Genomic DNA, 16580 nt, shown 5'->3' on the forward strand with positions numbered 1-16580 from the left:
GGTTAAAATCGTGGTCTGCTGATTTGTCATCTAACTCAAAGCTCTTGGCTATTCCTTTCAAGGGTAAGACCCTATTCGGGCCTGAGTTGAAGGAAAACATTTCTGACATTACTGGAGGTAAAGGTCATCTTCTACCTCAGGATAAGTCTGTTAAGATGAGGGGTAAACAAAATAATTTTCGTTCCTTTCGGAACTTTAAAGGAGTACCCTCTTCTTCCTCTTCCTCCACAAAACAGGAAGGGAATTTTGCTCAGGCCAAGTCCGTCTGGAGACCCAACCAGGCTACCAAAACAGCATGAAGGGGCGGCCCCTGATCCGGGACCGGATCTAGTAGGGGGCAGACTTTCTCTCTTTGCCCAGGCTTGGGCAAGAGATTTTCAGGATCCCTGGGCACTAGAAATCGTGACCCACGGGTATCAACTGGAATTCAAAAGTTTTTCTCCCAAGAGGGAGATTTCTTCTTTCACGATTGTCTGTAGACCAGATAAAAAGAGAAGCGTTCTTACGTTGTGTAAAAGACCTCTCTACTATGGGAGTAATTTGTCCCATTCCAAGATTAGAACAGGGACAGGGGTTTTACTCAAATCTTTTCATGGTTCCCAAAAAAGATGGAACGTTCAGACCTATTTTAGATCTCAAGAGTCTAAACAAGTTTCTCAGAGTCCCATCTTTCATGATGGAGACTATCCGAACAATTTTACCAATGATCCAGGAGGGTCAATATATGACTACCGTGGACTTGAAGGATGCATACCTTCATATTCCTATCCACAAGGATCATCATCAGTATCTAAGGTTTGCCTTCCTGGACAAACATTTTCAGTTTGTGGCTCTTCAGGTTGGCCACAGCACCCAGGATCTTCACGAAGGTTCTAGGGTCCCTTCTGGCGGTTCTCAGGCCGTGGGTCATAGCAGTGGCGCCTTATCTGGACAATATTTTGATTCAGGCATCGACTTATCATCTAACAAAGTCTCATACAGACACAGTGTTGTCCTTTCTGAGAACTCACGGATGGAAGGTGAGACAGAGACGGAGGTCAGAAAGTCAAAGATTCTAAATACATGCCGAGCCCTTCAGTCCAATCCTCAGCCATCAGTGGCTCAGTGTATGGAGGTAATTGGATTTATGGTGGCTGCAATAGGCATCATTCCGTTTGCTCGGTTTCATCTCAGACCACTGCAACTGTGCATGCTCGGACAGTGGAATGGGGACTATGCAAATTTATCTCCTCCGATAAATCTGGACCAAGAGACCAGAAACTCTCTTCTTTGGTGGTTGTCGCCGGATCATCTGTCCCAAGGGACGTGTTTCCGCAGACCCTCGTGGGTGATAGTGACAACGCACGCCAGTCTACTAGGCTGGGGTGCAGTCTGGAATTCCCTGAAGGCTCAGGGTGTATGGACTCTACTTCCAGTCAATATTCTGGAATTGAGAGCAGTATTCAATGCGCTTCAGACGTGGCCTCAGTTGGCTTCGGCCAAATTCATCAGATTCCAGTCGGACAACATCACGACTGTGGCTTACATCAATCATCAGGGAGGAACAAGGAGATCCTTAGCGATGATAGAAGTATCAAAGATAATTCGATGGGCAGAGGCCCACTCTTGTTATCTATCAGCAATCTACATCCCAGGAGTGGACAACTGGGAAGCTGACTTTTTAAGCCGACAGACTTTTCATCCGGGGAAGTGGGAACTCCATCCGGAGGTATTTGCAGATGGGGCAGACCAGAATTGGATCTGATGGCTTCTCGACAGAATGCCAAGATACGGATCCAGGTCGAGGGATCCTCAGGCCGAACTGATAGATGCCTTGGCAGTGCCTTGGTGGTTCAACCTAGCTTATGTGTTTCCACCCTTTCCTCTCCTTCCCTGGGTGATTGCTCGGATCAAACAGGAGAGAGCTTCAGTAATTTTAATCGCGCCTGGGTGGCCACGCAGGACCTGGTATGCAGATCTAGTGGACATGTCCTCTTTGCCTCCATGGAAACTTTCAGTGAGACAGGACCTTCTCATTCAAGGTCCTTTCCAACATCCAAATCTAGTTTCTCTGCAGCTGACTGCTTGGAGATTGAACGCTTGATTTTATCTAAGCGGGGTTTATCTGATTCGGTCATCGATACTTTTGATTCAGGCACATAAGCCTGTCACCAGAAAGATCTATCATAAGATATGGCGTAAATATCTTTTTTGGTGTGAATCCAAGTGCTACTCATGGAGTAAAGTTCGGATTTCCAGGATTCTGTCTTTTCTCCAAGGATTGGAGAAAGGTTTATCAGCGAGTTCCTTAAAGGGACAAATTTCTGCTTTGTCAATTTTGCTACACAAACGTTTGGCAGATGTTCCAGACTTCAGTCTTTTTGTCAGGCTCTAACCAGAATTAAGCCTGTATTTAGACTGATTGCTCCACCCTGGAGTTTGAATTTAGTTCTTAATGTTCTTCAAGGGGTTCCGTTTGAACCCATGCATTCCATAGATGTTAAGTTGTTATCTTGGAAAGTTTTGTTTTTTGTTGCTATTTCTTCAGCTTGTAGAATTTCTGAGCTTTCGGCATTACAATGTGATTCGCCTTATCTTATCTTCCATTCTGATAAGGTGGTTTTACGTACCAAACCTGGTTTTCTTCCTAAGGTTGTCTCTAATAAGAATATTAATCAGGAAATTACGGCTCATTCTACTAGGGCTGTGGCTTCCTCATGGGCATTTAAAAACGATGCTTCTGTTGAATAGATTTGCAAGGCTGCGACTTGGTCGTCTCTTCACACTTTTTCCAAATTTGATACTTTTGGTTATTCTGAGGCTGGTTTTGGGAGAAAGGTTCTTCAAACAGTGGTGCCTTCCGTTTAGGTCCCTGTCTTGTCCCTCCCTTTTCATCCATTTCCTGTAGCTTTGGTATTGTATCGCACAAGTAAGGATTAAATCCGTGGACTCGTCGTATCTTGTAGAAGAAAAGTAAATTTATGCTTACCTGATGAATTAATTTCTTCTACGATATGACGAGTCCACGGCCCACCCTGTCATTTTTAAGACAGATTTAAATTATATTATATTTTTTATAAACTTCAGTCACCTCTGCACCTTTGGCTTTTCCTTTCTCTTCCTAACTTCGGTCGAATGACTGGAGGTGGAGGGAAGGGAGGAGCTATATATACAGATCTGCTGTGGTGCTCTTTGCCACTTTATGTTAGCAGGAGGAATATATCCCACAAGTAAGGATGAAATCCGTGGACTCGTCATATCGTAGAAGAAATTAATTTATCAGGTAAGCATAAATTTACTTTTCTTGTGATGAATATGAACCGGCCCAGATGACGCATGATGGTCATTTATGTTCCGATGGCCGTTCTAGTGGGCCCAATTCCCTCGGGACCGTGGAATCGAGGGGTCGCTGAGCTATCCGCCTCTGGGAGTTCCGTCTCTCGAGTGGCGAGTTCCCTACCACTTACTATTGCTACAAGTGCAGGATACTCAGATTATGCTTATCCTTCCCTGGACGGCGCTTTGTTCCCTCCGGAGGTGGCGGCACGTTTTCATGTTCAAATTCTTATGGCATTGACACATCTGCAGCTTCCAGATGTTTGCTTATGATTGTGTTCGTGTTCTGTCAACCCGGGTTCCCTAGGCATGGGATGGCCGGTTCACTTATCCAGGGGAGCGTCTGGTCCTGAGGCTCCAGTGGAGGTGTGCTGTGCTTTTCGGTACAGACTGGCGCACCTTCGTGTTCTGCTTCAGCACATTCTGGCGTTGTTGGAGGATCCCATCCTTAATGGATATAGAGGTTCTGGGTCTTCCTCTCCAAATAGCTCTCAGAATTAATTATAGGGGGATGAAGTAATCTCTTTATAATCTGATTTGAGTATCTTTTCCTATCTGAGTTTGGTCGGCAAGGTTCCGTTGGGCTGGTTCTGCGGGTATGCCTGTTGTCATTGGGCGTTAGTTTATGGGTTGCCTTTTCTTCTTTTTACTCCGGTTATGATGTCTTTTATTAAATTTGTTTTGTTTAATATTACTTTTGGGATTTACTCTCTGGAATCGATACTCGCGATTTCATGATCGCACTGGTTACTTCAACGGAAGTTGTTCTGGGGACACGTTAGTCCTCTGTTGTTTATCTCCCTTACTGGGGGTGTGTATTTCAAGTAAGGGCTGAGGTTCAGCTCCTTATGGCTTGAGGTTTAAAATTCGGTCACGTGGCATACATATATCTGGCTGGTCCGGTTTTGGCGCAGAGTGCTGGCACTACTGTTTGATTTTGTTTATTATCTTGTTTTTACAAATTTCAACTAAGCGGGTCCGTGGGGCATGGGGGACTGGTCCTCATCGATTCCAAGCTGGTCATTTGGAAATCGGTGGAGATTCACTCCGTCACACTCCGTAGGTTCCGAGTCTTCGAGATTTTAGGGTTTTCCTTCCCCACGTGGGTTGAGGATTGGAGGTTTTGGACCTCTTTGCCGCCGTTTTGGATGGCCTTGCTTTCCCAAGGCTATTGGACTTGTTCCTTTTTTTTGGGGGGACTCTTCCTTAGGATCGAGATCTCTAGTCTGGGTCCTTTTTTCTCCTTTGTGGTTGAAGCCGTCATATGAGAGGGCCCTGCAAACTCCTTTTTCTGGGGGTTTGTGTTCCTTATTGGGACACTTCCTTGGATGTTGTCCACGGCGTTTGTACTCGGAGGAGATTGAGGCCTAACCTTACTGATTCGATCTTCGGGTGACTTTGTTCTTGACGTTTTCCCCTCGGTTATGGAAGTGTGGGTATTGTAGCCTGTTGGACTTATTGCCATATTGCTCTTTGGAGTTGGACATTCCCGCAACGGGTGCTCTTTTCCCCTTGGGTGGGATTTCTTGTGTGAGTCTTCAACCTGTTCTATGGGTTGGTCTTAATTCCCGGTATAGTCTGATTTTTCTTCAGACGGGAGATGGTGTTCCCTGGGGTATTGTTTGTCTATACAATTCTGGGGCTCGGGCTTCTTTTAGGAAATTTTTATATTTCTATGTCTGATCCGGAAACCCTTATTCTCTAGGGAACGTGGACTATTCTTATGGTCTGGCTAGTTGTGCTACTAGCAGCTGGGCCAGGAGCTCTGTGTGCTTGGGCTCCGTGCGGCCTGCCTTGTTCTTGAGAGTGTGCTTTCCTTTTGGTGAGTTCCTCTTTCATATTCCTCAGGGGCTCCTGGATTATTTTTGTTCGGCTTTACTTACATCTTGGCCTTGTGAGCTTGTGCGCCCTCCTGTCTGTGCCCTTCCCTTGAGGTGGGTTGTTTTGCTTCCTTAGAGGTGAGGTTTTCTTTCTCTGGAAGATGTTGCCCTATCCTGTGTGCAGGAGGGTAGAACAGGTTGTCCTGTAAGAAGGGTGATTCTCTTTCTGGGATTGTTCTGTTCTGTCTGTGATATTGCAGTTTCATACTGGTCCTCATAGTTCTGCTTATCTTTATAGGTTCTCCTTTGGAGTGCCGTTGTGGGTGCTATGTGGAGTCTGCCATAGAGTGTTGGGCTAGATCATGAGACTTTGGTCTTTTCTACCTATCTCTATGGGGATCTTCCTTGGAAGTATCTGTTTGTAGGTGTTTTTGGAAGGCTTCCAAGCTCTGTTGGGGTGTCTGGGATCATCCTGTCTGCCCTTTTTTATTCTGTGGGGGCTGGTGGTTGGGACCTTTTCTTCTCCCCTGTATTTTAGTCCTGTTGCTTGGGCTGGCCCAGTGTGGACTAGGTTCTGAGATGAGTGGTGTCTCCTCGGTTTGTGGAGGTCTGGAGAGCCTTTTTTTGAGGTTCTGGGCTCCTTGTTGCCCGGCTACGTGTGTTGGCCTTGCGGCTTTGGATATACTGAGTGTACCCACTAGTTGGTGGATATTACTCTATCTTCGGCTACCTTTTACTTGCCTGCAAGTGTTTCCTTTGTTTTCAGTTGTCTTGGTATGACTGCTGTTTGGTACTCAGAGGCTGCTTCTCTGGGGTTATCGCACGGGTTGGTTGGAATATGTTGATATTCTGAGTTCCTTGGGACTATGGTTTCAGTCGTTTGTTCGAGGCAATTGCTCTGATTTTTTTCAGAGAAGTTTGCTTTTTTGTTTCCCGATCCTACCTTTTGGTTCAGTGCTGTCAGGGTCTGGGCATTGCCTTTCCCTTGTTTTAGGACAACTTGGGGTCCTGTGACACTGGTTTGCTTTTTGGGTTTCAATTTTTATTTGGATTTTATTGCACCCTGTTTTAAGGTTTTCTGGGGTTCCTTGTTAATCCTCCATAGCCTCTCCTTTTTGGGAGTTTTCCGTTGTCTCCCTTTCTATGAAGGGGTGTGTGTTTGAGGTTTGTCCTTTGGGCGATGGTATCTCTGGAGGAGTGTTGGCTCAGTTGCGTCTGTTTTGCGGGCTCTAGTTCGGCTTGTGGACTATCTGGGGGTCAGTGTCCTTGGGGGCTGTGTTTCTTTTTCAAATGTTTTTCTGGCTTCGGACGAAGCAGGATTTTTTCTGGGGTTGTGGTTTCAGGATTGGAGCCCTCAGAGTGGGCCGCCTTTTGTACCCTCCCATTTTAGCATTCAGTGTCCTCTATAGCTTGGGTATTGTTTTCCCAAAAGTAATGAATGCAACTGTGGACTTTTTCCATTTATGAAGAAAAACATAAATTGTGTTTACCTGATAATTTTCTTTTCTTCAGATGGAAAGAGTCCACAGCTCCCCGCCCGTGTTTTTTTGGGGGGCGGCTGTTATTTTTGTTCTTCTGGCACTTTTTTACCCTGATATCTCTTCTACTGTTCCTTGTTCCTCTGCAGGATGACTGGGGGATGAGGGGAGTGGGAGGAGTATTTAAGCCTTTGGCTGGGGTGTCTTTGCCTCCTCCTAGTGGCCAGGTTCTTATTTCCCAAAAGTAATGAATGCAGCTGTGGACTCTTTTCACCTGAAGAAAAGAAAATTATCGCGTAAGCATAATTTATGTTTTTGTGCAGCCAGCAATCAGCAGCTAGCCCCAGGTAATGCATTGCTGCTCCCGAGCCTACCTAGATATGCTTTTTAAGGATACCAAGAGAATGAAGCAATTTAGATAATAGAAACAAATTGAAAAGTTGTTTAAAATCACATGTTCTGACTGAATCATAAAAGAAAAATGTTGGGTTTCATGTCCCTTTAAGCATTTGGGCAACATTTAATTTAACCTATCTATTTTGTATCTATTCTATACTGCATGTCCTACTTATTATGGTTAAGTTGCATCAAACATATATGTCTGTCTGTAATGAGATTCCTAGGTCAAGAGGTTCTTTAAGAAGGATCCCTGGTACAGAGTATAGGATCTTATACAGAGTACAGTCTTTTGCTCTACACAGATTACCTTTTAGAAAAAGCCACATACCACATTTAGTAATGATCAGTTCAACTGTTTGGAGTGTAGGAATGGGTTAATCATATGTGTTGCAAGCCTACAAGAAAGTTTGGGGAAATAAAACTTTTTGACTTAGAGACATAAAACCCAAAATTTCTCTTCATGATTTAGACAGCGCATACAATTTTCTACAACTTAATAATTTACTTATATTATTTAATTTGCTTCCTTCTCTTGTTATCCTTTGCTGATAGGTTTATCTAGGTAAGCTCAAGAGCAGCAAATAACCTAGGTTCTAGCTGCTGATTGGTAGCTGCATATATATATAACGATTGTCATTGGCTCACCCATGTGTTCGGTTAGAAACCAGTAGTGCATTGCTGCTCCTTCAACAAAGGATACCAAGAGAATGAAACAAATGATATAATAGAAGATAATTAGAAAGTTATTTAAATTTGTATGTTCTACCTAAATCATGAAAGAAAAATTTGGGGTTTCATGCTCCTTTTAAACAATAGCTGTATCAAGTTAGTTGCAATATTTCACCTTTTATAGTGATTGGCTGGTTCCATCTTAATTTGTTTTTGCAATTCATATCTGGCTTATAATATAAATTTAAACCATGACTGTCTGTTGTGCAGCCATAAAAAAAGATTACATTACTGGAGTGATGCTGAATTAGAAAGACACAGCTACCCCCTGTTTACTGTTGGAATATAACCACAATTGTTTCATTAAAGAATATGTTGCAGAATGTAAGAAAAGCATATGCTGCAATTAGTCACTGGTAAGGAGCAGCCAAGGAATTAATTTATCCTTGTATGGTAAAATGAAGGCTGCTCAGTATAAAGACATAAAAGCACATGCTGCTTTCACATGTGTAAATATTTAGATGATTTGAGAATTCTGCTTCCCCATCTGTAATGGATCACAAGAAGCGTAGTGCAAAGACTGCTTACTCCACAGCCTTGTTTTAGTTTTGTGCATATAACCAGTGCTATGTGCTAATGATGCAGTCATGAGGGTTTGTGATATATTGTTTTATGCAAAGCTCAATCACTTAAAGGGACATTTAACTCAAAATGACCCCTAAAATAAAATGGCTAATTATGCGTATTAATTTTGTTTTCTATTTTATTTATTTCTCGTTTTCCACCAGATTTTCCTGTAAATTACCTTTGAAAATTGTTCCATTTGCTCCAAAAATAAAATGTTAAATCAAAGTAGACCTAAAAAGAAACAAATTGTGTTAAAAAAAAAACCAGAAAACATTCTTGTTTCCTTGCAAAATGAGCACTTAGAATTTCTAAGTCTAACCACTGCCTTTAGTGAAATACGAAAGCTGAAATTACAGAACTTCTACTGTCACTTAATTTGTGCAGCAAAAGTCCCCTACTGAGCATGGGCAATGCACAGACTACAGCTAGAGCTGGTGTCTCCTAGCAACCACATCAAAGTAAAAGCTACTCCTTTACCTTCCTGTAGAAACCACCGCTGCCCCCTTGTGACAGGAGGTAATGGACCCTGCACAAAAAAAGTTAATGTAAAAAACTTTTTTTTTTATTATTAATAACCCACTGCGTAGTGCTTTCTTATTACAACAGTGAAACAGACTGTTTTATATTCCTTTAAAGGGAAATAAAACCCAGAATTTTTCTTTCATGATTTAGGTAGAACATACAATTTTAAACCTTCCAGTTTATTTCTATTAAGAAATTTGTTTCATTCTCTTAGTATCATTTGTTGAAGGAGCAGCAATGCACTACTGGTTTCTAACTGAACACATGGGTAAATGACAAATGATAAATGACAATCGGTGTGTATATATATATATATATATATATATACACAGCCACCAATCACCAGCTAGAACCTAGGTTCTTTGATGCTCCTGAGCTTACTTTGTTAACGCTTTCAGCAAAGGATAAAAGAGAAGGAATCAAATGAAATAATAAAGTAAATGGGAAAGTTGTTTAAAATTGTATGCTCTGTCTAAATCATTATTATTATTATTATTATCGTTTATTTGTAGAGCACCAACAGATGAATGTTTTATGACTTTACTGTCCCTTTAAAGTGAAGGTCTATTTTGATGAATTAGTGCCCGGTTTTTAATAATCCTATTAAAAACAAGAGCACTTTAATTCATAAAAATTGACATTTCACTGTTTTCTTCAAAAATTTACCTTTTAATCCTGGCAGCCGCTCCAGCGATTCCCCCGGCCGTCGGAAGCCTCTGCAGACGTCAGAAATTACAAATCCGGCTTCCTCCAATCACGGCTTCCCCCCTGGGGGAATCTGGGCCTGATGCAATGCCGTGATTGGAGGAAGCCGGATTCGTCATCTTGGACCTGCAAAGACGGCTTGCGACAGGCGGAGGAAGTGCTAGAGCGGCTGCCAGGATTAAAAGGTACGTTTTTGAAGAAAACAGTGAAATGTCAATTTTGATTAATTAAAGTGCCCTTGTTTTTAATAGGTTTATTGAAAACCGGGCACCGATTCATCTAAATTGACCTTCACTTTAAGTGGAATCTTAAGGTTTCTGAACATTGACTGCATAATATTCTACATAATCATCCCTTGATCAGTCCTGGGGTTCATTTTAATATGTTCTCAGTTGGCTACACAGAGGGGCTACGATAAACTGGGCTTTCAGAGGGGTGTCACTGGTTCTGAGACAGCAAAACAATGCAAAGGTCTTTCCTAGAAAACATTTATTTTGTATGCAGATCTTGCAATGCAGTGCATTACTGTTTATTTCAAATATGCATATATTAAAAAATAATATATGCATATAATGTTATCAGCGGTTGCATTTCTATAGAATTCTTATCTTCTGTCTGTATGCTGCCCTTTAAATTTGTGTTTGCTAACATTCGCCATTTGGATTTTGTTACAGGTGATGAATATGATGTGTGTGCAGTTTGTCTGGATGAGTATGAAGAAGGAGACAAGCTCAGGATTCTTCCTTGCTCACACGGTAAGATCACCCATAGGAACATATTTTCGTCCAATGCATTAACTAACTGTTGGTATACTTTCTTCAACAAAGTATACCAACAGAATGAAGCAAATTAGATGTTAGATGTAAATTGGAAAGTTGTGTAAAATTGTATTCTCTATCTGAATCATGAAATACATTTTTCTTTCCAAAGGCACGGAGAGTCCATGACTTCATTCCTTACTTTTGGGGATATACATTTCCTAGCCACGAGGAGGAGGCAAAGACACCCCAGCCAAAGGCTTAAATATCCCTCCCACTTCCCCCATCCCCCCCAGTAATTTTTTGCCTTTCGTCACTAGAGGATGGCAGAGAAAGTATTAGAAGAAAGAAGATAGTCCTTTAATGGGTATTTTCCCTTCAAGAAGAGGACTGGAGCTTGAAGTAGTCATGTGTTGATGAGAGTTAGAGTCCGGAGATACAGAGAGAGTTTTCTTTCCCAAGATATGGTGAGTCCACGGAATCATCAATTACTAGTGGGAATATCACTCCTGGCCAGCAGGAGGAGGCAAAGAGCACCACAGCAAAGCTGCTATATATGTCACTTCCCTTACCCATAACCTCCAGTCATTCTCTTTGCCTGCGGTGCAAGGAGGAGGTGAAGTTTTGGTGTCTGATCTACAATTAAGATTTTTTTATTTTAAAGCAGAGTAGGTTTATTCTGATATTTCTAAAGGGTCTAGCCTTAGCCCATGTCAGTCTCTTCAGTAGGCCAATGGTGGCTTTTAAGCAATTGGGAACGTGTGGGGTACAATCCTCACTTCGTTTTCCCAAAACATTTTGCTGCCCTATTTAGATAGCCTGAGTAAGTTTACTCAGTCTTTATGTATTTCCACATCCATGTGGAGGGATGGCATTCTCTCAAACCAGGTGAGCTGTCCTGCTGCCGGACAGATAAATATTGAGGTAAGTGCCAGTTTTATTTCTTTCATGTAATTAGCAAGAGTCCATGAGCTAGTGACGTATGGGATATACATTCCTACCAGGAGGGGCAAAGTTTCCCAAACCTTAAAATGCCTATAAATACACCCCTCACCACACCCACAAATCAGTTTTTACAAACTTTGCCTCCTATGGAGGTGGTGAAGTAAGTTTGTGCTAGATTCTACGTTGATATGCGCTCCGCAGCAGGTTGGAGCCCGGTTTTCCTCTCAGCGTGCAGTGAATGTCAGAGGGATGTGAGGAGAGTATTGCCTATTTGAATGCAATGATCTCCTTCTACGGGGTCTATTTCATAGGTTCTCTGTTATCGGTCGTAGAGATTCATCTCTTACCTCCCTTTTCAGATCGACGATATACTCTTATATATATATACCATTACCTCTGCTGATTTTCGTTTCAGTACTGGTTTGGCTTTCTACAACATGTAGATGAGTGTCCTGGGGTAAGTAAGTAAGCTTATTTTCTGTGACACTCTAAGCTATGGTTAGGCACTTTTTTATAAAGTTCTAAATATATGTATTCAAACATTTATTTGCCTTGACTCAGGATGTTCAACATTCCTTATTTTCAGACAGTCAGTTTCATATTTGGGATAATGCATTTGAATCAATCATTTTTTCTTACCTTAAAAAATTTGACTTTTTCCCTGTGGGCTGTTAGGCTCGCGGGGGCTGAAAATGCTTCATTTTATTGCGTCATTCTTGGCGCGGACTTTTTTGGCGCAAAAATTTTTTTCTGTTTCCGGCGTCATACGTGTCGCCGGAAGTTGCGTAATTTTTTGACGTTTTTTTGCGTCAAAAGTGTCGGCGTTCCGGATGTGGCGTCATTTTTGGCGCCAAAAGCATTTAGGCGCCAAATAATGTGGGCGTCTTATTTGGCGCTAAAAAATATGGGCGTCATTTTTGTCTCCACATTATTTAAGTCTCATTATTTATTGCTTCTGGTTGCTAGAAGCTTGTTCACTGGCATTTTTTTCCCATTCCTGAAACTGTCATTTAAGGAATTTGATCAATTTTGCTTTATATGTTGTTTTTTCTATTACATATTGCAAGATGTTCCACGTTGCAACTGAGTCAGAAGATACTTCAGGAAAATCGCTGCCCGGTGCTGGAGCTACCAAGCTAAGTGTATCTGCTATAAACTTTTGGTATCTGTTTCTCCAGCTGTTGTTTGTATTGCATGTCATGACAAACTTATTAATGCAGATAAAATTTCCTTTAGTACTGTTACATTACCTGTTGCTGTTCCGTCAACATCTAATTTTCAGAGTGTTCCTTATAACATAAGATATTTTATTTTTAAATTCATTTAAGAAGGCTATGTCTGTTATTTCTCCTTCTAGTATACATAAAAGTCTTTTAAAACTTCTCTTTTTTCAGATGAATTTTTAAATGAACATCATCATTCTGATACTGATAATGGATCTTCTGGTTCAGAGGTTTCTGTCTCAGAGGTTGATGCTGATAAATCTTTGTATTTGTTCAAGATGGAATTTATTCGTTCTTTACTTAAAGAAGTATTAATTGCATTAGAAATAGAGGATTCTGGTCCTCTTGATACTAAATCTAAACGTTTAAATAAGGTTTTTAAATCTCCTGTAGTTATTCCAGAAGTGTTTTCTCTCCCTGATGCTATTTCTGAAGTAATTTCCAGGGAATTGAATAATTTGGGTAATTCATTTACTCCTTCTAAAACATTTTTAAGCAATTATATCCTGTGCCATCTGACAGATTAGAGTTTTTTGGGACAAAATCCCTAAGGTTAATGGGGCTGTCTCTACTCCTGCTATATTTTTAGCGGATGTTGCTGCAGCTTCAACTTTTTGGTTAGAAGCTTTAGCGCAACAAGTAACAGATCATAATTTTATAGCATTATTATTATTCTATAACATGCTAATAATTTTATTTTTGATACCATCTTTTGATATCATTAGAGTTGATGTCAGGTATATGTCTCTAGTTATTTTAGCTAGAAGAGCTTTATGGCTTAAAACTTGGAATGCTGATATGTCTTCTAAGTCAACTTTGCTTTCCCTTTCTTTCCAGGGTAATAAATTATCCGGTTCTCAGTTGGATTCTATTATCTCAACTGTTACTGGAGGGAAGGGAACTTTTTTACCAAAGGATAAAAAAATCTAAGGTAAATTTAGGTCTAATAATCGTTTTCGTTCCTTTCCTCACAACAAGGAACAAAAGCCTGATCCTTCATCCTCAGGAGCGGTATCAGTTTGGAAATCATTTCCAGTTTGGAATATATCCAAGCCTTATAGAAACCTAAAGCCAGCTCCTAAGTACCCATGAAGGTGCGGCCCTCATTCCAGCTCAGCTGGTATGGGGCAGATTACGTTTTCTTCCAAGAAATTTGGATCAATTCCGTTCACAATCTCTGGTTTCAGAACATTGTTTCAGAAAGGTACAGAATTGGCTTCAAGTTAAGGCCTCCTGCAAAGAGATTTTTTTCTTTCCCGTGTCCCAGTAAACCCAGCAAAGGCTCAGCATTTCTGAAATGTGTTTCAGATCTAGAGTTGGCTGGAGTAATTATGCCAGTTCCAGTTCTGGAACAGGGGCTGGGGTTTTATTCTATCTCTTCATTGTACCAAAGAAGGTCAATTCCTTCAGACCAGTTCCGGATCTATCAATATTGAATCGTTATGTAAGGATACCAACATTCAAGATGGTAACTGTAGGACTATCCTGCCTTTTGTTTAGCAAGGGCATTATATGTCTACAATAGATTTACAGGATGCATATCTGCATATTCCGATTCATCCAGATCACTTTTAGTTTCTGAGATTCTCTTTTTAGACAAGCATTACCAGTTTTGTGGCTCTACCGTTTGGCCTAGCATCAGCTCCAAGAATTTTTTCAAAGGTTCTCGGTGCCCTTCTGTCTGTAATCAGAGAACAGGGTTTTGGTATTTCCTTATTTGGACAATATCTTGGTACTTGCTCAGTCTTCACATTTTCGCAGAATCTCATACGAATCGACTTGTGTTGTTTCTTCAAGATCATGGTTGGAGGATCAATTTACCAAAAAGTTCATTGATTCCTCAGACAAGGGTAACCTTTTTAGGTTTCCAGATAGATTCAGTGTCTATGACTCTGTCCTTGTCAGACAAGAGAAGTTTAACATTGATATCAGCTTGTCAAAACCTTCAGTCACAATCATTCCCTTTGGTAGCCTTATGCATGGAAATTTTAGGTCTTAGGACTGCCGCATCGGATGCGATCTCCTTTGCTCGTTTTCACATGCGACCTCTTCAGCTCTGTATGCTGAACCAATGGTGCAGGGATTACACAAAGATATCTCAATTAATATCTTTAAACCGATTATACGACACTCTCTGACATGGTGGACAGATCACCATTGTTTAGTTCAGGGGGCTTCTTTGTTCTTCCGACCTGGACTATAATCTCAACAGATGCAAGTCTTACAGGTTGGGGAGCTGTGTGGGGGTCTCTGACGGCACAAGGGGTATGGGAATCTCAGGAGGTGAGATTACCGATCAATATTTTGGAACTCTGTGCAATTTTCAGAGCTCTTCAGTCTTGGCCTCTTCTGAAGAGAGAGTTGTTCATTTGTTTTCAGATAGACAATGTCACAACTGTGGCATACATCAATCATCAAGGAGGGACTCACAGTCCTCTGGCTATGAAAGAAGTATCTCGAATTTTGGTTTGGGCGGAATCCAGCTCCTGTCTAATCTCTGCGGTTCATATCCCAGGTATAGACAATTGGGAAGCGGATTATCTCAGTCGCCAAACGTTGCATCCGGGCGAATGGTCTCTTCACCCAGAGGTATTTCTTCAAATTGTTCAAATGTGGGAACTCCCAGAAATAGATCTGATGGCTTCTCATCTAAACAAGAAACTTCCCTGGTATCTGTCCAGATCCCGGGATCCTCGGGCGGAGGCAGTGGATGCATTATCACTTCCTTGGAAGTATCATCCTGCCTATATCTTTCCGCCTCTAGTTCTTCCAAGAGTATTCTCCAAGATTCTAAAGGAATGCTCGTTTGTCCTGCTGGTAGCTCCAGCATGGCCTCACAGGTTTTGGTATGCGGATCTTGTCCGGATGGCCTCTTGCCAGCTGTGGACTCTTCCGTTAAGACCAGACTTTCTGTCGCAAGGTCCTTTCTTCCATCAGGATATCAAATCCTTAAATTTTAAGGTATGGAGTTTGAACGCTTGATTCTTGGTCAAAGAGGTTTCTCTGACTCTGTGATTGATACTATGTGACAGGCTCGTAAATCTGTATCTAGAGAGATATATTATAGAGTCTGGAAGACTTATATTTCTTAGTGTCTTTCTCATCATTTTTTCTTGGCATTCTTTTTGAAAACCGAGAATTTTACAGTTTCTTCAGGATGGTTTAGATAAAGGTTTGTCCGCAAGTTCCTTGAATGGACAAATCTCTGCTCTTTCTTTTCTTTTTCACAGAAAGATTGCTAATCTTCCTGATATTCATTGTTTTGTACAAGCTTTGGTTCGTATAAAAACTGTCATTAAGTCAATTTCTCCTGCTTGGAGTTTAAATTTGGTTCTGGGGGCTCTTCAAGCTCCTCCTTTTGAACCCATGTATTCTTTGGTCATTAAATTACTTTCTTGGAAAGTTTTGTTTCTTTTGGCCATCTCTTCTGCCAGAAGAGTCTCTGAATTATCTGCTCTTTCTTGTGAGTCTCCTTTTCTGATTTTTCATCAGGATAAGGCGGTGCTGCAAACTTCTTTTGAATTTTTTACCTAAGGTTGTGAATTCTAACAACATTAGTAGAGAAATTGTGGTTCCTTCATTATGTCCTAATCCTATGAATTCTAAGGAGAAATCATTGCATTCTTTGGATGCTGTTAGAGCTTTGTATTGTTATGTTGAGACTACTAAGTCTTTCCGAAAGACTTCTAGTCTATTTGTCATCTTTTCCGGTTCTAGAAAAGGCCAGAAAGCTTCTGCCATTTCTTTGGCATCTTGGTTGAAATCTTTATTTCATCATGCCTATGTCGAGTCGGGTAAAACTCTGCCTCGAAGGATTACAGCTCATTCTACTAGGTCAGTTTCTACTTCCTGGGTGTTTAGGAATGAAGCTTCGGTTGATCAGATTTGCAAAGCAGCAACTTCCTCTTTGCATACTTTTACTAAATTCTACCATTTTTGATGTGTTTTCTTCTTCTGAAGCAGTTTTTGGTAGAAAAGTACTTCAGGCAGTGGTTTCAGTTTGAATCTTCTGCTTATGTTTTCATTAAACTTTATTTTGGGTGTGGATTATTTTCAGCAGGAATTGGCTGTCTTTATTTTATCCCTCCCTCTCTAGTGACTCTTGCGTGGAAAGATCCA

The 16580-nt window shown here is 41.2% G+C and overlaps 1 protein-coding gene across 3 annotated transcripts in view; it reads left to right on the plus strand.

Moving 5' to 3' along the window:
- RNF13 (ring finger protein 13) overlaps positions 1-16580 on the plus strand; it is a 691540-nt gene that overhangs the window by 590378 nt on the left and 84582 nt on the right. For all 3 annotated transcript variants that reach the window (XM_053710032.1, XM_053710030.1, XM_053710031.1), the window contains one exon: positions 10210-10290. In XM_053710032.1, the coding sequence (XP_053566007.1) occupies positions 10210-10290 (81 nt within the window). The remainder of the gene's footprint in view (positions 1-10209; positions 10291-16580) is intronic.

Source organism: Bombina bombina, chromosome 4, assembly GCF_027579735.1.
Source record: "Bombina bombina isolate aBomBom1 chromosome 4, aBomBom1.pri, whole genome shotgun sequence".
NCBI lineage: Eukaryota > Metazoa > Chordata > Amphibia > Anura > Bombinatoridae > Bombina > Bombina bombina.